This window comes from Chaetodon trifascialis, chromosome 19, assembly GCF_039877785.1.
Source record: "Chaetodon trifascialis isolate fChaTrf1 chromosome 19, fChaTrf1.hap1, whole genome shotgun sequence".
Taxonomy (NCBI): domain Eukaryota; kingdom Metazoa; phylum Chordata; class Actinopteri; order Chaetodontiformes; family Chaetodontidae; genus Chaetodon; species Chaetodon trifascialis.
Window position 1 is genome coordinate 24,541,461 of NC_092074.1, and position 21,161 is coordinate 24,562,621.

General features: G+C 41.8%; 3 protein-coding genes and 1 long non-coding RNA gene across 5 annotated transcripts in view; 3 read left to right on the forward strand and 1 right to left on the reverse strand.

Moving 5' to 3' along the window:
- tmem251 (transmembrane protein 251) overlaps nucleotides 1–926 on the forward strand; it is a 3,696-nt gene extending 2,770 nt beyond the window's left edge. The window contains exon 2 of the mRNA XM_070987392.1: nucleotides 1–926. This exon is cut by the window's left edge and continues 536 nt beyond it. The gene's annotated coding sequence lies outside the window, so the exon portion shown is untranslated.
- On the reverse strand, nucleotides 385–3,782 carry LOC139347657 (uncharacterized). The gene is made up of 3 exons (XR_011603345.1): nucleotides 3,559–3,782; nucleotides 3,119–3,386; nucleotides 385–1,476 (listed from the first exon to the last, which is right to left on the reverse strand). It is a non-coding gene; the product is annotated as an uncharacterized lncRNA (long non-coding RNA).
- A 1,097-nt stretch (nucleotides 3,783–4,879) lies between these two features.
- On the forward strand, nucleotides 4,880–19,058 carry ubr7 (ubiquitin protein ligase E3 component n-recognin 7). Of its 2 annotated transcripts, none has more exons than XM_070987393.1 (12): nucleotides 4,880–5,231; nucleotides 5,677–5,806; nucleotides 9,429–9,562; nucleotides 9,800–9,860; nucleotides 10,190–10,285; nucleotides 10,392–10,445; nucleotides 12,688–12,793; nucleotides 13,411–13,490; nucleotides 13,783–13,947; nucleotides 14,121–14,286; nucleotides 16,212–16,273; nucleotides 17,400–19,058. In XM_070987393.1, exons 2-12 carry the CDS (start codon nucleotides 5,690–5,692, stop codon nucleotides 17,490–17,492), a joined length of 1,134 nt encoding a protein of 377 aa, XP_070843494.1. In that variant the 5' UTR covers nucleotides 4,880–5,231; nucleotides 5,677–5,689; the 3' UTR covers nucleotides 17,493–19,058. The 2 variants fall into 2 exon arrangements, with proteins under 2 accessions (XP_070843494.1, XP_070843495.1); XM_070987394.1 differs by having other exon boundaries at nucleotides 5,048–5,231; nucleotides 13,801–13,947.
- A 678-nt stretch (nucleotides 19,059–19,736) lies between these two features.
- LOC139347935 (cytochrome c oxidase subunit 8A, mitochondrial) lies at nucleotides 19,737–21,152 on the forward strand. The gene is made up of 2 exons (XM_070987812.1): nucleotides 19,737–19,953; nucleotides 20,934–21,152. The coding sequence occupies exons 1-2, from the start codon at nucleotides 19,825–19,827 to the stop codon at nucleotides 21,051–21,053; spliced, it is 249 nt and encodes an 82-aa protein (XP_070843913.1). The 5' UTR covers nucleotides 19,737–19,824; the 3' UTR covers nucleotides 21,054–21,152.
- Nucleotides 21,153–21,161: the final 9 nt, after the last annotated feature.

The window sequence follows — 21,161 nt, forward strand, 5'->3', positions numbered from 1 at the left end:
TGTCAGGATCAACAGTCTTTCTACTGCCGTCTGTTCCTCGAAACTGACTCTTCAGTCTGCAGCTGTCAATCATCCTCCTCCTCCTCCTCAGTTATGTTGTTATTGTAACCTCACAGACATTTAAATGCTGTGATTGGTTGGAGGATGTTTAATATGTTTAGACCAGCATGTCCTGCTGTGTGTCTGTGATCAGTTTAACCCACAGTTTGGTCAGTTAGCTGCATCACTGCTGTTGCTATGGTTACCTGCAGTTTAATATTTGGAATGACCTGATCACTTCTGGGCAAGCGGCCAATCAAAATACTTCTATGATCAGTCACGTGACACATGCTGGTTATTATGACAACTTTATTATAACATCAATAAAAGGAAAAAACACAATGTGAAGTTTTATATCGATTGTTTTTATTGTGAAAACCATTTATTTTACAGAAGTGAGCTCAGAAACTGACTGGAGGAGGAAGAGAGGGAAAGAAAGACAGAGGAAGAAAGAGAAGGAGAGGGAAGAAGGAGGTAGAGAAGGTGAGGAGGGAGAACAGGAAGAGGAGGTGCTCAGTAAAGTTTAAATACTGACGTCTGTATTAAAAATGTGCGTTTGGATTAAAGGAAACACAATTACATTAAAAAGTCATTTTAGAGTGAAAACCTGTTTCCTCTATGACAGAAAAGTCTACTGTATGTACCGTGCACGTGGGCACACACACACACACACACACACACACACACACACACAGACAATGGTATGTGGCCATTTAATTTGCAATAACCTGACGTATTTGTCATTATACACTTGATTACAAGTTAAATAATTCAAAGTCATGAACAGGTAGTTGGTAACGTGTCTGATTTCTGTTTTGAATTGTTCTGTTTTTGTTTTTTTTAGTCTGTTTGCATTTGTGAACGTAGTGTTTCCATCGAAAATAAAGAGGTTCAAAACAAAGTCTTTCATGTTTAATATAAATCTTATCAAAAATGGAAAAAAAAAGTAGTGAGATAATTTTGTGTCCATTGATACAGTGAGATTCAATCAATAGGTAATTATGAAAAAGTCGTACTCAGAATTTTTTCTTTCTAAATTTGTCAGATTATCAACTCATAGTTTAAATTATACCTTGAGAAAACGTCAGTCCTACACTTTGTTGTTGTCAGCTGATTGTTGACCAACAGCAAAACCAATGTTCATTTATTGATCTTTAATGTCTGTTAACATTCATTTCTGACATAATATTGTGCTCAAAGCTTGAAATTTACTGTGTGTAATGTCGCAAACAGTAAAACTGATCATGTTTTAAATGATGCTTAGCTTAGCTTAGCTTAGTTTAGCTTAGCAGCTTAGCTTAGTAGGACTTTAACTGGCAGCTCCTCGAGCCACCCTGCTGGCTGCTGCAGATGTTTCAGTCGCTGGGTAACTGCAGCCGAGCTACACACGGAAGTCAAAAGTGAAGGTGTGCTGTTAGCTCGCCGTTCCTGATGATGCTGTGGAGAAAAAGGTAAATAAAAGGAAAATGAACGGAAACTTTCTTTGGTGGTGGGAAAATGCATCCATACAGCTGGTTTGTTGCATTAGTGGTCTCAACACTGGACCCTCGTAGGGTCATAATACATACATAGAGCTGCTGCTGCTTTATTTGGATAATACTTTTTCAAACATAGTTATTAAGTGCTTCACATGTGAAAAGATAAAAATTCAGAAATGTAAAAGGAGAAATATAAAAAAACAGCACAATGTGACAGCAGAAAAAACGTCCGAGCCGACCGCTGTCATGCTGTCACACATCTGGAGGCGAGCTGCTTCTGTTTCAGTGACGGACTCTGCTGTGCTCTGTTTAATTCAGGCCGGCCAGCAGGCAGTATGAGCTTTCTCTCTTGGCCTGGACGGGTGTTTTGGACTCAACATGAGGTCAGCAAGGCTGAAAGATGACACACACACACCTGTGATGCAGGTGAACTCAACACTCGCCTTGTGTAGACTCACTCACTGGTGCATATCTATTTGTAAAAGCATCCTCGAGCTGTTCCCCCTAATCTCAGTGAAACTAGTAACTCCTGTTTGAGCTCTGATGTCAGCCTCTTGCTGTCTGTAGGTTTGCGCTGAAATGGACAAACAGGCCTTTGTGGTCACTGTCTGCAGCCTGGAAGTACTCAGACAGATCTGCCTCGAGAGGCCGAGCCCAACGAGGGCATCGAAAAATGCAGTGAAGGGTTTGGAGGCGAATTGGATGGAACTTGTAACGACTCGTCGTGGACAGGACCGCCTTCAGGAAGAGCTTCTGAGATCTGCATGGGGCTCACCTGGTCTTTGTAGCACGATCCCGGCGTCTCTGGACAAACAGAAGCTGTGAATCCAGAAAGGCTGCAGCTCTTTGTAACCCTGATGTTTACATTTGGAGATCCGAAAGCCGTTGGTGTTCGTCAGATGCTTGATAATAATAATAATGTATAATATCTAGATAATACATTAAGATGCAAGTGAGCTGCACTAATACATGTTCTGTCATGAGTCTGATGAGAAAACGATACGAAACAAAAACAGTTCAGTTTTTTTTTATTAAATATGGTCAGATCTTTTTTTTGTTTTTAACCAGGATTTGTACTATTTTTACAACGACATGGCAACTTTGAGTTCACCTGAATTCAGGTGCTCAGTCAACTCTGACAGACTGAGCTCTGTTTTAATAATACACACTAATCTGAACTCTTTCAGGCCCTGAGTTTGATTATAAATGAGGTTATTAAATTCTCATTTTGTTGTCTTGTAAGCATTAACACAGTATTTCAATCAATTCACATTGCTTTTACTAATCTGTATCATTTACTGATTTGCTCCCGTTTGCCTGTTTTGCTCATAGTCTGATTTTAACAAAGACAAACTGAAGCTGCTGCCACTGGAGGAAGCTGACGGCGACACGGGGCCGCTCGAGGCGGTCAGACGGCGGTGAACGGACGGATGGACGAGCTGATGAAGACGTCTGACCGCTGTCTGCTCTAAAGGTATTTACAGGTACCAAAGACTGGATCGCTGACAGTCGGAATTTGTTATTAATCCGCTGAATGGTGCAGTAGAGGAAGCCGCTGTTTACAGACATTCAGAAAAGTACATTTTATTTTCAGTCTTTACCTGAGTGCAAACAGTGAGTCAGGCACACCTGTCGCTGCTTTATTTGGTCACAGGTGAATCATGTGACTGATTACTTGTCATCATCATCATCATCATCATCATCATCATCAGTTCAAACAAGTAAAAGTGTGATCTGTCTCACGGGGAGTCCTCTGGCATCTCCAGGTGTTTCAGGTTTTGGGTCTTTTCACAGGAGGTTGTCGTGCAGAGTTTTTAAGATCCTCTGGCTGCTCGTCTTCTTCATCACTGTCCTCCTCCTCTTCCTCACCTACAGCAGGTAAAAAACAATTTAGTAAAAGTATTGAGTTTTAACGGAACTGACAAAGGTGTTCTTCCTCTCCCGACGGGTTGCGGACTGTTTTTTCTTTCTTTTCTTGTTTAAATCACAGCCTGTGCTCCACAGTGACGCTAACGTTAGCAGTTAGCAGCAGTGCTCTCACCTGTCGTAAAGCCTCCGCGGGGTTTTTCACGCTCCACCAACTCGCTGAGAAGTCCTGATACGTTTGTGTTCAGTTCGTGAATTGCGCTGATCAGAGAACTTAAATTATTTTCAACTTTGACGCTGATTTTCTCTTTCAATCCGTCTCTAAACTTCAGCTCGGCAAACACAGCCACGGCCCCCATCTTCACGACACCCTCCTGCTGTCGTCATCACCCAACGTCTGCAGCCGTCATCACGTACCGTTTGCTGCATTCATAGCAAACACGTAAATTAACACTTCAAAAGACTCCGTTCCAATAATGACACGATTCCCCACTCCTCATTCTCTAATCAAGTATCTCCTTTGGACATTTCCCTGCTTTTGAAGTTTTCAGTTTTTTGTTTTTTTTTTTAAAATCAAAAGCAAATACCAATATTTTTTGTTTGTTTCCAGCACTTTGATACCATTATTTTACTTGGAGATGTTAGCATTCATGTTTCCACTCCAGCTGTTTTTCTGCTGAATTTATGAGTCTTATTGGGTCATTTGATTTTGTTCATAGTTTGTGAATGAGGCCACTCATTTTAAAGGTCACAGAATCAGAATCAGAAAAAGCTTTATTGCCAAGTAAGGTAGGGAAATGGGGTTACGGTTACACCACTGCCTGTATCAAGGATACTTTGGCATGTGGATTGCAGAGGCCAAGGAGTGAACCACTGAGCTCCAGATAGGTGGACGACTGCTCTACCTCCTGACTGCTCTCCCCCCTAGCCTCTGTTATTCCATCCATCCATTTTCTATGCCGCTTATCCCCCTTGGGGTCTCAAGGGGGCTGGAGCCTATCTCAGCTGTCAACGGGCGGGAGGCGGGGTACACCCTGGACCGGTCACCAGCCGATCGCAGGGCAACACATACACAAACAACCATTCACGCTCACACTCACACCTAGGGGCAATTTAGAGTCACCAATCAACCTAATGAGCATGTTTGTGGTTTGTGGGAGGAAGCCGGAGAACCCGGAGAGAAGCCACACATGCAAGAACATGCAAACTTCACACAGAAAGGCTCGACCCGGGAATCGAACGGGCGACCTTCTTGCTGTGAGGCACGTGCACTACCTGCTGCGCCCTGTTATTGTTGTTGTTATTAGTAATGGGAGTATTATGGGATTCGGCATCATTCAGAGGGATGCTGAAATTGTTTTTTTCTCTTTGCATGAACAAAGGACAGTTTTTCTTTTCCAAACATGAAACAAAACAACACAGAGGACTGTTCACTGACACAGATGACGTCACAGCCGGGGATTTATTGGTATGATTTCTGAGGGACACCTGAACGCACCACAGGTCCACACCAGCACGTCATTAACGTTTATTTTCATCACCACGCCATTAAAGTTCATTTTGTTTTTTTTTTCTTTTGTTTTAAACATTTTTTCGCTTTATTTGTTTATGTTTCTGCTTTTTTTTTTTTTACAGTCGCTGACCTCTGACCCCAGTATGCCGCCAAATACAATTTGCGGAAATAAACCGGAAATAGTCATTGAGCTAGCAGAACTTAGCGTTTTGATAACAAAGGTCCGATCAGCTGATCAGCAGAGCTGACTGTTGATCTTTAGTGGCTGGTTTACAGTCTGATTAGCCGGTGTAAACTGTCCACATAAAGTTCCGATTCGGTCCTGGTTTGATTCGGTAAGTTCGGGTTTATATTCAGATGGCGGTCGTTCTTGTAACCGTGTTAGTTAGCATTAGCACGGAGCGGATTTACGTCCATCTGTACTGATTAGCTAACTGATGCTAACTGAAGTTTAATGTTAAGCGGTCCGTAACGTTAGACTGATCATTTTCCGATCATTTGGCAGCCGATCAGACTGATCGGTAAGCTGATTAAGTCTGATAGATGGGTGCAGACTATTCACGGAGAGGTTGAAGGTGGCGCTGTATGTGATGTCACTGTGTTTCCTATAGAATCAGGCTTCAGATGAGCGACAGTCACAACTTTATTTTGACTGAAACCTATTGATCTCGTTCTGTTTACTGATCAGAAGGTTTCACTCTGCCTCGTGAACAGGTGTGCTTGTGTTGGTCTTCTGTCACAAAGCATAGTTGTTCTGTCTTGTCCTCTTTTGTCCCACAGTGGGAGGCTGAGGATGTCAGAGGAACAGACAGTGTCTCTGGTTGATGTTCTGGAAGAGGATGAAGAGTTGGAGGAAGAAGCTTCAGCTGTGTTGGCAGGAAGTGACTCTGATCACTGCTCATATCCTCAGGTCAGTGCTTATATCCACATGTATAATCCGTCATTAGTTGGTTTCCAAAAAAGTTGAGACTGTGTAAAATGTAAATGGGAACATAATGTGATGATCTGCAAAACATTGAATCAGAAGCAGAATAAATACAGAAAACAACTGAGCACCTTTTAAAAAGTTTGTGATCAAATTAAATCAATTAAACTGACTTACAGGTACAAGTGTGTTAGGTTTTGATGTGTGTTGTAAGATGTAAAAAGTGTGAGCAGCACAAAAAATGTGACACTAAAGGCAGTTTTTCCAAAGTCAGTGTTTGTTATAGAGGCTGTAATATTGTGAATATAAAACGGGACCCAATATTGAACATATGCCCTTTGACAGTGGCACAAATACAGACCAGTGATTTTCCAGAATCATGCGTTGCTGTCTGTGAGACAGGCAGTCCTGAAAGTCTAACCCTATTTACAGGACTAAGAGTCAGAACAGGTATCAGAACCGCTGCAGGAGCACAGCATGTTCAGCATCATCCAATGCTGTGATGAGTCTACAAAGAGGGCTCTGATTATTAACTAATGACTACAGGACTTCAGCAAGACATGACAGTTTGGAAATTGCCTGATAGCTGTTAAGATCATTTTTGTCACTGCTGTTATGTGGGAATACATATGCAAATTTCCAGACCTGAGCAATATCTCCAGTAGAAATGACTGAATAGACATGTGATCTTATCCAATCGTGCACGCACGCACGCACGTACGCATGCACGTACGCACGCACGCACGTACGCACGCACGTACGCACGCACAGACAGGTGATGCCATGCCCTAAAGTGAGAAAGGAAAGACTTTTGCATTCTTCGCATGGGCAGTTCAAAACCAGTTCATCTCATATGTTCAGAGACTGTGGATTATCGAAAGTGATGATGTGAAGCACCAAAGTGAGACGAATCCAAGGGAAAGAAAGAGCTGTTCAGATTGTTAAAGTGATTGAGACATGGAGTTAACAAAAAGAAAAAAGAGCTAAACTCAAGCTATACTTTCATTTCTTTTTTCATGAATGATGCACTTTATATAAAGATGCACATTTTAAAAAAGCCCTCTGTCCTGTGATAGTAGCTGCTTAAGTTTCATTGAAATCACACTGAAACTAGCAGAGTGCACTCAGAGTGCAGACCTGCCCAGACTTACAGTCAAGGTGGTGGTGAAAATAACACCATCTCATAATCATGTCTAACTTTGGTGGATCATAACTTATTTGATATGGAACTAATCTGCAGATACTCCGGTTCAAAATGGGACCAACGATTCAGAATCAGAAATCAGAATCAGGATCAGAAAAAGCTTTATTGGCAAGTACGATTTTACACATACAAGGAATTTGTTTTGATGAGGTTGGTGCATGACAAATCTTCTAAACATGAACTGTTAAAAAGTAAAAAATAGAGCAATATAAATATATATACACAGTCTGTTTTTTCAGAACAAAAAGAGCAGTACAGCTGGCAGTGATACAGTAAAATATCAAGGAAATCCAAGTTCTGGTAAAGTCAATGTGACGAGTAGAGGCAGAGGTGGAGTGTGAAGAGTGTCGGGGGGGTTCCGGGCCTTGTTGATAAGGCTGACAGCAGAGAAACTGTTCATTTCTCTGGATGTCAGCTTTAGAGCTACGACAAAGGCCAAAATGTCCTGTGATGCAACAGGAAAGCCTTGTTTTTATTTTGGCTGATTGCTGGAAACGCCTTTGGCTCTGTGGTTCCAAGCAGATGCAAAATTGTACACTAAAGCGGTTGTTGATCACAGGTGCCCCCTACTGGCTGATTAAGAGGAGTGAGGAGTCCATAATAAAATACTTCATTTGTATAGCACCTTTCATACAAGGAATGCAGCTCAAAGTGCTTTACAACAAAGAAATCACATGCACCAAGTGCCCCAGTTCACAGTTGTTGCCATGTTGTCTCCGTCCTGATCCCAGATTTCCACTCTCACACAGTAAAAAGGCTTAAGCTGCTTAGCCGTCATACTTGAAATAATAAAAGTGCTAAAAATACGGTGGTAGCCTTCTGTTTCTTTCAGAAATGTAAGTCCCTGTGATTTACAAGTATCCAGGATCCACTCTGAAACTTTTGGTGCATATCAGCAAAGCAGAGAGCAAACAAGAACCATCAGCTCTGCAAGGGAGCAGGAAGCAACACAATAGGTTTTATTGAACGGTAATAGTCTAAAATCTCACACTGATTTTGATATGAGACACTTGTGTGTTTATTACTGTGGCCATTGTTAGTGATGGTATTGTGCTGGACTGCATTATATTTGGAGGTGTTTCTATATCATAATGTAATACAGTATTCTTCTGGCTGGACAAAATGATAGAAACACTTCACAGTATAATGTATTCCAGTGCAGCTCTGTCCATAACCTCAGAAGTAAACATTGTTCAGTTGACACCTGAATCTTTGTGAAGGTTGAATTTGTAGCAGAGTGGTTTAAATAGATGAAATCACAATTCACTAATGTTCCACAAAGTGGCCATCCATCCATCCATCCATCCATCCATCCATCCATCCATCCATCCATCCATCCATTGTCTATACCTGACGATCCCTTTCGGGGTTATGGCACATAGTGGCCACTGAATCAATATATGACATGCTGTGAATATCACATGATGTGGGCTTGGGATAGCTTTTATCAATACTCCTTACTCATACAGTATCTTATAACTCAAATTGGTTGTTTCATTACTGGGCTGATAAATTCAGAACAAGATTCAAATGAATTTCTATTTTTCAAATAACAAGTTATTCCAGTATACAGAAACGCAGGCAGACAGACTTTTTGTCTTTTTTTTTGCCGGTATGTTATAATAGGCCTGCAGTGCACAACCCCCTCATTTTAAAGATGCATGCACATCTGAGGGTCCAGCGGTGCAGAAACCAGTGCCAGTGCCCAACAGTAATCTGGTCAGATGAGTCACCCTTCATCATATTCTCAATGTGTGAGCAAGTGCATGTGTGGCATACACCAAAGGAACTAGTCTGGATGCCTGACCCCACAGTGGGGGAGTACGATGGCTCAGTTATGCTGTGGGGGGCACTCGTCTCCTTAGAGGGAAGGTTTCCTGCAAATCAATTCAGTGTTTTTCTGAGGGATGACTTTTATCCTCTGATGAAACATCCTGATGGGAGTGGTGTCTTCCAGGATGACAGTGCCCGGGCATCGGCCACAAGGGTTCACTGATTACTCTGAGTATGAAAATGATGTCAGTCACATTTTATGGCCTTCGCAGTCACCACATCTCAACTCTATTGAACGCGTAAGGGAGATTTTGGACCGATGTGTTAGACAGAGCTGTCGACCACCATCATCAAGACACCAAATGGGGGAATATCTTTTGGAAGAGTGGTGTTTCATCCCTCCAGTGGAGATATGGACACTTCTTCATGTGTGTTGCTGTTTGCACCAGGGATTTGAGGCAAACGTTATTTCAGTTCTGTGCATGTCCTGTACATATAACAGCATTGACAATAAAGTTGACTTGACTTACAGTCTTTATATAACAATCTGTGTGTGTTTCAATATGTGTCTGTGTGTATTTGTACTCTGTGTATTTGTGTGTTTTACATGTGTATTTGTGTGTATTTCAGGGCTATGTTAAGCGTCAGGCTCTGTACGCCTGTAACACCTGCACACCAAAGGGAGGAGAGGCAGCAGGAGTGTGTTTGGCCTGTTCATACAAATGTCACGAAGGTCACGACCTCTTTGAACTTTACACCAAGAGGTCAGCACTCAGCTTTAAATACACTGTCATCTAATATACTGCAATCATATAAACATTTATTCATTGTTTAGAATGAAACGGTACTGTGATTTAATCTGTCAGTGACTTTTTATGCTGCACAGATGGATAAATCAGCATTTAAACCTATTGATTGTTGAAGCAATTGATCATTTTACAAAGGCGATGTCCTGAAATTTGATGTGAGGCTGACTCACTTTTCTTTGGTGGTTTCTGTAGGAACTTTCGCTGTGACTGTGGAAACAGGAAGTTCTCTGAACTGCAGTGTAAACTCTACACTGTAAGTTCACAACAGATCACATTTAATGATGGAAAAATGAGTGATGTTTCATTTAGCTGACCCCCATAAAGACAGAATCTACTCTTTTGTATTTGTATCTCAGTGAGGACTGTAACTGACTGAACACCAAGCCATGGAGACCTCCTATTACTGTAGAGGCCAAATTGAGGTTCTCATAGGGTCATAGTGCTTTTTGAGGGTTTATGCTTGATTTTGGGGTTAGAGTTGGAATTCGGTTAAGATGAGGCTGAGGGGCTAGGCAGTGCATTGTGTCAGTGGACTGTCCCCACAGGGTTACTGTTACAAACCTGTTTGTGTGTACATGTCAGGAGAAGGAGGAGGTCAACAGTCTGAACAAATACAGTCATAACTTCTTTGGAGTTTACTGTACATGTGGACGGCCTTACCCAGACCCAGATGACCAGGTGAGCCACACAAATGAGCCCCGCCCGACCTTTGTTTGTCCACCAGGTGTGTTCATGTGCCTTTATTAAACCTGTGTGTCTCTGTCTTGGTTGGTTTTGTGTCCAGGTGGAAGATGAGATGATTCAGTGTGTGGTGTGTGAGGACTGGCTGCATGGCAGGGTGAGTCCAAGACAAGCACAGGATGTAACAGCTGTGATGTCCTGATCCAGACTCTAAGATTTCAGTTTAAAGGTTTAAGAGGATCTCCTTCAGTCTTTATTCAATTCAAAGTCCACATTTAGTTCAGTACGAACAAGCTGAAGCGTTTGATGTAGCTGTGATATAACTCACAATACATATAACTATCTCTAATTAGAATAAAACTTACTGTAACTGTGATGTAACTGTCCATAACTGTTAGAATCCCTGTAACTCTATTGTAAGTCTCTAAACCTAAAGCTCACAGTAACTATGGATTTGAACAGAACTTACATTAAGTCCATTCTAACTCACTGTAATGATGATAAAACTCACTATCTCAGAATAAATATGACAACTCGCTGCAGCTGTGGTAGAACTCGATGTGACGATGTTTTGACTCACTGTGACATCACTCACTTTAGTGATATTATAACTCACAAACTGTAACTCTAACTATAATATCTTAAAGCTCAAAACAGTTGTCCCCTGCTTGATTTAACTGTAATGAATACATCTCACAAATACACCTCAGTTGGCATATTTTGGTACGATTTCAGTTGCAACTGTTTGCGTCAGAAGTACAAAAATTCCCACGGTAAACCCTGTATTGTTTTAAAAGACATTTTAAAAGCTTTGCGGAGCAGGCTTTCCTGCACAGTTTGTGCTCCATTGATTTTAGAAGAGTCAATCAGATTCCGGATGGCGTGGGAAGGTTTTCATTCAGTTTTTCTGTCCATCTCTGACCCATGTCCCTATTAAGAAGTTCAGGATTAGCAAGGACAATTCCTGGTTCTCAGTCTGTCAGAGCTCATTTGTTCAATAAATCAATCTTGGACCAAAATATGATTTTCAAACTCCTCTATTGATTGACTACATTGAGAACCATAAGGAACAAGGGCTCAAAACCCCTCAAATTTTGGGGGTAATTTATTGCGATCCCTGTCAGATACACGTTGCGTCAAGCCTCCCTCAACACATTGTGGTTGACTAAAGGTGCAAGAACTAACCCTTTATTCTTTTGGGCCTGTATTTGATACCTCAAATGTAAATACATCTATTCCATGTTGTGCCACTACTGCACTCGATGGAAGACTGGATTTGTTTAATTGTAAACTTTTTCCACATGTTCAAACTTGTAAAGCTCTGAAACATTGACCCCAAAAATCTGCAGATCCAGACTGTCTGGATCTGCAGATCCTCGAATCCCAGATAAATTTACAGTTAAAACAGTTTGTACTTGCTAACAACATTTGAAGTGATTTTCAGTCTATTTTTACAGCTGGCCACTGCAGCATTACTGCTGCTTTAGTTGTGGCAAATAATGTCATTGGTGCTTTGGACCAAAACACTATTGTGCTGCCTTATTCGCGGATTTACACCAACAAGTCTTGGAATGCTGGTTTTGGTCCTCGGGCTGTTAAAAGGTTCAGAAATTATATTGTTGCTCGATCTCAGTGTGTCTTTGCTGAGGGCCACAAACCTGATTTTTATGAGATAACTAAAGAATTGTCCCTAGGACTCCACTTTCAGACCTGTTTTGTTGTCTATTTGTATAAATGACTTGGGGAAAGGACATTCAAGGAAGAATACATGTCAATGCGGACGACACTGTTATTTATATTCATGCTCCCTCCAAAATAAAACTGCTGCTCGAGCTTCAGACTGTATATCAGTCATTACAGACTGCATGGAACCATCAGCAAAGGATCTTAAATTATAAACTTTTATATAATTGATGAATTTAGGGGCATAATGAATGTGGCGAGGGAGGCATGTCATTTTTTTGAGGCTCTGTGTTTGAATCGCTGTTCTTTTTTTATGTGTTTATTTTTGTGTATCATGTTGTATATGTTGCATTTTAATATGTTGTGATATTGTGTGACTACCATCTTGGTCAGGCCTGTCTTTTAAAGAGACTTCTGATATCCACAATGAATACAAGAAATACAACTTTCTGTAAATACATCATAGCTTACTGTATATTATAGCTCAGTGTAACTATAATGTAACTCGCTGTAACCTCAAAATAACCCACTGTGACTATAGCACAGCTCAGGGTAACTATACTGTGGCTCACTGTAAGTATAGTGTAGCTCACTGTGACTGTGATGTAATTTGCTGTAATTATATATCTCCGTGTAGCTCTAATCTAACCCTGTAACTGAATGTCGCTTGCTGTCATGATGCAACCGTCTGTGAAATCACCTGGTTGTGTTTACAGCACCTGGGCTGTTTGGTTCCAGACTGTGTGGAGCTGCAGGAGATGATCTGTGAATCCTGTATGAACAAAAACCCTTTTCTGTGGACCTATGCTGCTCACCTGGCAGGTAAAAGCCTATTCATCTACTGTGTTCGAGATATGTCCTTCATTTATGTTGATATTTTCATGTTTTCACACATTTTCATGTTTTCAAACATGTTCATGAGTTCATGTTCATGTTATCACGTGTGTTTGTGTTTTCACATATATTCATGAGTTCATGTTCATGTTTTCATGTTCATGTACTCACACTGAGTGTTTCCTGTGGGGTGTTATCACAGTTCAAAGCAGAGCATGAAGACAGCAGTGATGCACCTGTGAGGAACGATGTGATGTTTTCTTGATGCGGACAATTTCCTGTTTGTCAGTCACATCTAATGCAGCTCCATTTCTCTGGCTGAATCTTAAGACTCAGCATCTACAAAGTAGCTGCTCCTCAGAATGTGGATTAGCTATAGTTAGCTTAGCATGTCATGGTCAGAACAGAGCGAAGAGCTAACACGATGAGGAGTCTGTTTCTCTGGTCCTGTCTCAGACACTCACAGTACTGATGGCATTAGAAACTCTTCCCATCAAAATGTTTTGATAATTAAACTGGTGGACAAGCTTGTCTCTACTTCTGTTTGTCTTACACTCCTGTTCCTATGATGTACTTCCTGAGTGTGTGAAGTACTTCCTGTTCAGTTCCAGGTGCAGCAGTACAGGTGAAGGAGGAAACTGGGACAGACAAGTCAAACACAAACCTTCCTAAGAAAGAAGAAAAGGTGAAGATTAAAGTGACTAATTGATAAACGCAACTTTTTTATTAATCACCAAATATTTATTTTCCAGCTTCTCATTAGAGAATTTCCCTCTTTTGTTTTTAGGCATAACAGAAATATTCACTTTTTGAGCTCTGAAAAGTTATGATAGTATCTGAACAGTAACAGCTGTGAGAAGATCTTAAATATTGATCTAATAATCTGGTTACATCATTTGATACTGACAGAATATGTCTATCTATGTACACAATTTGCACAGATCAGTTTGATAAATCAATAATCAATAATCTCTCAGGGTGATGATGTCATCCAGCCGAGCTGTAAGCGGAGCCGTGAGGAGGCGGAGCCAAGCTGCCGACTGAAAGAGCTAGATGCAATTGGTAAGAAAAGAGTCCAATCAGGAGCCGTGTTCTGGCCATCAGCTTGGCGCTCCAGACTCTGCTCCTGCAACGCCTGCAAGGTAAAGTTCACCTGTTGGAGTTTCTATTGGCTAAAGCACTGATGATGTAACTGTTAGGTCATGGGTTTGTTTAGTCTGTAGTTTTGTTTATCTGAGGACTGACACTCACGTTTAGTGTTTACCTCTAGAGCCCTTTCTATGACAGAAAAGCTAATGAGTCTTTGTCTCCTCAGGAGAGCCTCTCTGAAGTTGGTCTTTCCTTCTTGCTGGACGAGTCGGACACGGTCCTTGCCTACGAAAACAAAGGAAAGAGCAATGAACAAGGACAACAAAGACATGATCCTCTGATGTCAGCGCTCGACAACCTGAACCGAGTGCAGCAGCTGGAGATCATTCATGGTACAAAAACTTTGGCCGTGCTGCTATATTGCCATCCATTATGCAATCCATTATATATATTTAATACCTGGGGCGGTATTGTGGCTCCTTCAAGCTTGGGTCCTCTACCTGAGGCCTGGGAGCTTCAGGGTTCTGCGCAGGATCTTGGCTGTTCCCAGGAGTGCGCTCTTCTGGACAGAGATCTCAGATGTTCTTCCTGGTGTCTGCTGGAGCCGTTCTCCCAGCTTGGGGGTTACCGCTCCGAGTGCCCCGATCACTACTGGGACCACTTTTGCCTTTATGCCCCACATCTTCTCCAACTCCTCCTTGAGACCCTGGTATTTCTCCAGCGTCTCGTGGTCTTTCTTCCTGATGTTACTGTCACTTGGGATCGCTACATCCACCACTGTGACGGTCTTCTGTGTCTATGTCTGGTTGGTTCGCCATCACCAGTTTGTCTGTCTGGAACTGGAAGTCCCACAGGATCTTGGCTCGGTCGTTCTGGATCACCTTTGGAGGGATCTTTCACCTTGATCCTGGGACCTCCAGTCCATACTTGGTACAGATGTTCCTGTGTACGATGCTAGCCACCTGGTTATGACGCTCCATGTATGCCTTCCCTGCCAGCATCTTACACCCTGCTATTGTGTGCTGGATTTTGTCAGGGGCATCTTTGCACAGCCTGCGCCTGGAGTCTTGTCTGCTGTGGTAGATCCAGGCCTCCATTGACCTTGCGTTCAAGGCTTGCTCTTGTGCGGCCATGATCAGTGCCTCTGTGCTGTCTTTCAGTCCAGCCTTTTCCAGCCACAGGTATGTTTTCGCTATGTCAGCCACTGGCTCAAGCTATCGATGGTACATGCCACGCAGGGGCTTGTCTGTCCATGGCAACTCTTCGGACTCCTCCTTAGCTTCTGCTGCCTGAGGCATTCACTCAGCAGGTCATCATTGGGGGCCATCTTCCTGATGTGCTCCCAGAGGCTTGCTGTTTCCTGCTGAATAGTGGCTCTGACGCTCACTAGTCCGCGGCCTCCTGTCTTCTGCTTAGTGTATAGCCTCAGGACGCTGGACTCAGGGTGATGGATCTGAGTACTTCTTCCACAAGGGTTTGCACACCCACAGTGGAACTGCACCTGTGTGTTAGCGCCGAGCCTTAGGGAAGGCGGCCTCGTGGGAAACCTGCATGTGTGACAGGGTTAAGTGTGTCTGCTGTGAAAATGAGTCTTTCCTGGTTTGTGAGAGAAGTGGCGGCACAATGCTGCAGCCACAGAAAAGTTCATGTATTGGGGGAAGTAAGGTTCCTTTAGTCGACCATGAAGCCATCAGCTCAGCTTGAAGCATAACAGTTCCTGAAAGGCTGTGTGTTGTCTTTGTGAAAAGGCCCTGTGTATGTAACGTTACTCCCGCCATCTCCTAGTCCTCTTCAGAGTAGAGACTGTGAGACTAGTTAGCAGCTACGAGTCAAGCTAGTCTGTTATAATTCCTTTAATTTTTTTTAGGGTGTGATAGGTCGAAAAACTGACAACTCACATATGACAATGTGGTCATCTGCCTAACACACACACACAATATATATATATATATATGTGTGTGTGTGTGTGTGTGTGTGTGTATATATATATATATGTATGTATGTATGTATGTGCGTGTCACATGTATTCAATATATTGCCCTGCTGTAAGTTTACCCTAACCCTACGCATACAAGTACAAACTGAAACAAGTGCAGCAGCTCGAGATCACTAACTGTACACACAAACTACAAGTACCTCAGTAGAAACTACAAATACTGCGCACAAAAGTACAAGAAACTCATAAATTGTAACACATTTGAAACTACAAGTATTGTAAACAAACTGTTTTTACAGTCCATACAAGTACTGCACGTGAAGCTACAAGTACCTGGCATGCAGCCACAAGTATTTTCTGATATGTGTTTTTTTCATTCAGGATACAACGACATGAAAACTGAACTGAAGGACTTCCTGCAGAGATTTGCAGCAGAAGGAAAAGTGAGTTTCACACGGAAGATGACCTTTGACCTGCTGCTGACATGCTGACCTAATATATGCAGAGAAGTTTGACACTAAGACGTACAAACAAGTAGACTTGGACTTTATTGCATTTCGCTGCTGGTCAGTGATCATTGATTGGACACCACTACTCATGTTGCATTGTGGGATATTGAGTCTGCAGAGCGTAATAACATTCACGGGACAACATGATGAAAACATGATTTGAATGTCAGTCACACTGTGTGTGTGTGTGTGTGCGTGCGTGCGTGCGTGCGTGCGTGCGTGCGTGCGTGCGTGCGTGCGTGCGTGCGTGTGTGTGTGTAGAGCTGGAGATGAACTTCTTTTATCACCCCATTAATTACTGATATATCAACATGAGGCTTAAGTCGTGAGTAGAGTTATGAAGTGTTTGTTGAGCTCGATTAACAGAGCAGCATTGAAATTATTGCTTCAGTTAAAGGAAGTCAGTATAATCAGGAAAATGTGCTTAAACTATTAAAGTAAAAGTACTCAGTACAGTAAAGTGTCCCCTGTGCCTGCTGTCCTCTTGTCTCTGGTCTCTTTAGATCATTGTGTCTCCTCGTTCATGTCTCAGCAGGACGTTTCTGTTGGACTTGGTTGAGGCGGAGCTCATTTTAACTGAAACTAATGATTCTTTACATTCTGGATCAATCTGCTGATCATTCTCTCCATCGATTGATCGATCGATCGATCGATCGTTTGCTTTGGAAACATTGTGAAAATAGTGAGAAATGTGGTCACAATGAGCCCAAACTGACGCCTTCACCATGTTTGTTTGGTCCAACCAACAGTCCAAAGCTCCACATGATTACAAACACATTCAAATCATTGAGATCATTGAGAGGAAAAGCAGCCAATCAAACATTAAAATAGTTTGTTCTGTAATTTCTTTTCAGTTTAACAGCAAAAGTGTGATCTGCGTGTGACTCTCTGTTCTCTGATAGGTTGTGACTCCTGATGACGTGACTCTGTTCTCTGATAGGTTGTGACTCCTGATGACGTGACTCTCTGTTCTCTGATAGGTTGTGACTCCTGATGACGTGACTCTCTGTTCTCTGATAGGTTGTGACTCCTGATGACGTGACTCTCTGTTCTCTGATAGGTTGTGACTCCTGATGACATCCGTCAGTTCTTTGAGGAGCAGCAGAGTCGCAAGAGACAGCGAGTTGATGCAGGGCGCTTCTACTGCACCTGATGACCTTTGACCTCCATCTAAACTCGGAATGACCTTTGACCTTTCTTAACCTCTCGAATTGGATTGTTCCCCATCCTCTATCTTCTTCATGTTTCCTGTCGATAAGTCAGTGCTGTGAGTCTTCTGGACATTTTAAAGTTTGTATCTTCAGCTTATTTTGAACCTTTCAAACTTCATGCTTTTAGTGTTGTCTCTTAGAGGTCAGAGGTCACCAATATAAATGTCTCTTTGTTTTTCTTTTTTAATGAAAACTAATAAAACAGAATCAGCTCAACAACATGGGGTATGGTCACATTTCAGTATTACTCAACAGCACAGACTGACTATTGATGATTACTCATGATGTCACAGTGGAAGCTTTAAATCTACAGGTTTATTTATCTGAAACCAAATGTTACCTGACGAAAAACCAAATGAAAAACAATTTTTGAAAGTGAAAAGGAGGAAAAAAAATGAGATGCAATTTACTGATGAAAATTTTAATACGTGAAATTTCATTTTGCAGCGTGGTCCATTAATATCAAAAATCTTGAGTCCTGTCAGATAGAAATGAATCCAGGTTGTAGTCAGTCCGAAGCAAACGAGCCTCCATCACTGCGTGTAACACTGTGAACTTTTTAGAAGCTCTTTTCAGGAATCTGTCCTGCAGATCTTGTAGGACCTTTATATATTGAAAACATAGTAATCAGATGTTTAAATAAAGTGTGCGGAGTTACTTTTTTATCATTTCAAACTGTCTCTAATATCCGTTAGCAATGAAATCCTTGATTTGATGTGTCAGGAGCTGTGAACAACAAGCTTAAGTGGCATATCGGTGACTTCAGAATTTCATTGGCTATTCGAAGTTACAGTCCTGCACAATCTTTTGCAATTGGCTTAATCTTCACATGGAAGAAGAGAAGGAGGCCCTCCTGTTAAACCTGGACTGGCCTCTGTGGTTGCTAGGCTTCATAAGGCAGACCGTCATTGGTCAAGGGAGGTGTAATTTGAAATTGTTTCAAATGGTGTATCTTATGAGTTCAAACACGACTGAAGCGTTTGTGTCAATAGACGGGAACAATGACCCACAGTAAGAAACACTCTTTCCATTCGCGGGTGGGCCGAGGAGCCTTGCTTCTAGCCCTGTGAGTGGTTGTGTGTGTTGTTGCCATTGTCATTGTTCGTGTCTCGAGTGACGCTGCCACAGAGCCCCTATTCTGCACTAAAAAATACATGTCACACTTGTATATACAGTAGGGAACCCACCATTTTTAAAACGTCTTCCTGTGCATTTGACTGCCACAACTGCTGGTGAGATGCCCTGAGCTGCACCAGTCAGCACAGCTGCTGTGGGCAATCGTTTGGCCCATGAATGACTGTGACAGGGTTAGGTTTTAGGGTTAGGGCACGATCGCACTTCGCTGTTACGCTGATTCTGGCTGCCAATGTTCACCCTCATTCGTGTTTTGAGATGTGGAGATTTCAGAGGCAGTTTAAATATTCAGCTTTTGTATTATATTTTATTTTGTAACAACTGTGTTACGAAGAGAAAATAATCTGAATAAATGTTTAATATGTTCCTTTGGTATGTAGTGCAGAAGTCTGTATTTGAAAAAGCTGTGTTTGAGGTCAGTACTGAATGTATTTGGATGCTTTGCAGCAGTATTTGTGTTCAGTGTAATGAGTCCTTTTCACAGACCATCTCCTGTCGTGTTTTCTGATGTTGAACAGATTCTAAGCAGCAGGTCTGTTTGTGCACATCAAACATGATGTGAAGCCTTTATCCTCCATCACATCACTCATCCTCCCTCAGTCCTTTTCTGCTTCTCCTCCGTCAGCTCTTTGTTCTGCAGAGCAAATCTAATCAGCTGGATTGTCGAGCTGCTCAAACACACGGTCTACTGACTTAATACAGTCAAATCATTTCACAGATTGTCACGTTGACATCTGATCACCTATATGGATGATTTTTTTCTGCTGCAGTTAAACTATGATTTAGGTTAGTTCATTGTTTTGCTCAAAAGAACTTCATCTGTAGTCAGCTCATCCTACAGGACGTCAAACTAACAACTTTCTTTAAGCTGAAGGTCTTCACTGATTAAAAATACGAATCATTCAGTCTGCTGTGTGACTGTCCAATCAGCAGTCTGCTGTCACCTATGCACGCCCCCTTCCTCCTCCCCTTCTTCCTCCTGCTGTTCTTCCTCCTTTGGTCCTTCACACTCCAGATTCAGTCTGACTGAGTAGCTCAAACTCAACGCATCGTCAACAAACAGAACAAACATTAAATCAGCAGCAGCCAATCACAGTCCAACAGGTGCTGCTCAGTGAGCAGGTGTTGGTTGCCTTGGCAATGGTGAGCGCTGTCCTGCGGATGATCGGAAATGTTTCTGTTTCGACTCTGACTCGTCCAAAAGGAATCCTGAAAGAGACAAAGAAAATGATCTACAGCAAACCTCCCCGACACAAGATCGGAGCCGCGGTGAGTTTCAGCAACACCAGACTAATTAACCAGCGGACTGTTTGAGACGGATCAGCTGACTCACTGCCAGTCTTTGATGAGAGTTTGAAATAGGACAGATAGAATCTGGTTGTGGTCCAGTCACACTTCAGTACACCAGTAACCACCACCACCACTAATCTTCCTGGTAACCAGTGAACAGACTTTGCAAAGAGTTTATATATATATATGTGTGTGTGTGTGTGTGTGTGTGTGTGTGTGTGTGTGTGTTTTGTAAAAACCCGGCAGCTGAGTTTTAACTAATCTTAGCTGCTTCAGAGAAATGAGTTTTTATGACGTCTTTTCATATGATTGAAGGGTTTTATTGGTTTAAAATGACTGATAATATTCAGTGTGAAAGAAAAGATTTCAGATAACGAAGTCATGTCAGTTCAGTCTTTAACAACAGAGAATATCTAAAGTTCAGTGCTGTTAGTGTCACTTTAAATGTCAGTGACTGAAAGCTCAGCCTTACAACAACTTCATGCTTTCAAATCATTGCTCTTCATTAAACTGAGGAGCATCAGACATTTTTAATTTATTTGAATCTTTCTTTAGTTTTATGAAATTGTCACTTTATTCCTCACGTGCATCAGTCAAATCATGTCACTTTTTATATATTTTGTCTTATTGTCAGAGTATTGATAAATTGATTGATTGGAGAAGTTGCTGGTTTAAAGACAAGATGTAGAGTGATGCATTGTCCTCTGAATACAAAGCAACTGAATAACATGAGTTATTTGATGTTATGTTTTCTTTTTAACTTGCAGAATGAATCAGGAGGAAGCAGAAGTACATTTTACAATCTGTCTTTATTCAAATAAAAGTGAAAAATCTAATTTAAGACAAGTGTTGTTTTCAGGCATTATCTTGATGATGTCATGATGTTTCAAATAAGTCTCTGATTGGTTATGAATGTTATGAAAAAGCTTTTTTTTTTCTTTTTTTTTTCTCTCTGACAGCAAAGTTTCTTTGTAATGTCTGTGTTTGCGGTGGCCATGTTGACTCCAGCTGCCTGGATCCTTCATCACCTGCCAGAGTACCGCCAGAGGTCACGACAGAGTCCGAAGAGTTCAACTTGATCTTCACCATCATCTTCTTCCTCACCACAAACAGCTGGAGGAAGTTCACTCAATATATTACAAACATTAATCAATAATTATGTTAATTGTATCTTGAAATCTGCAGAT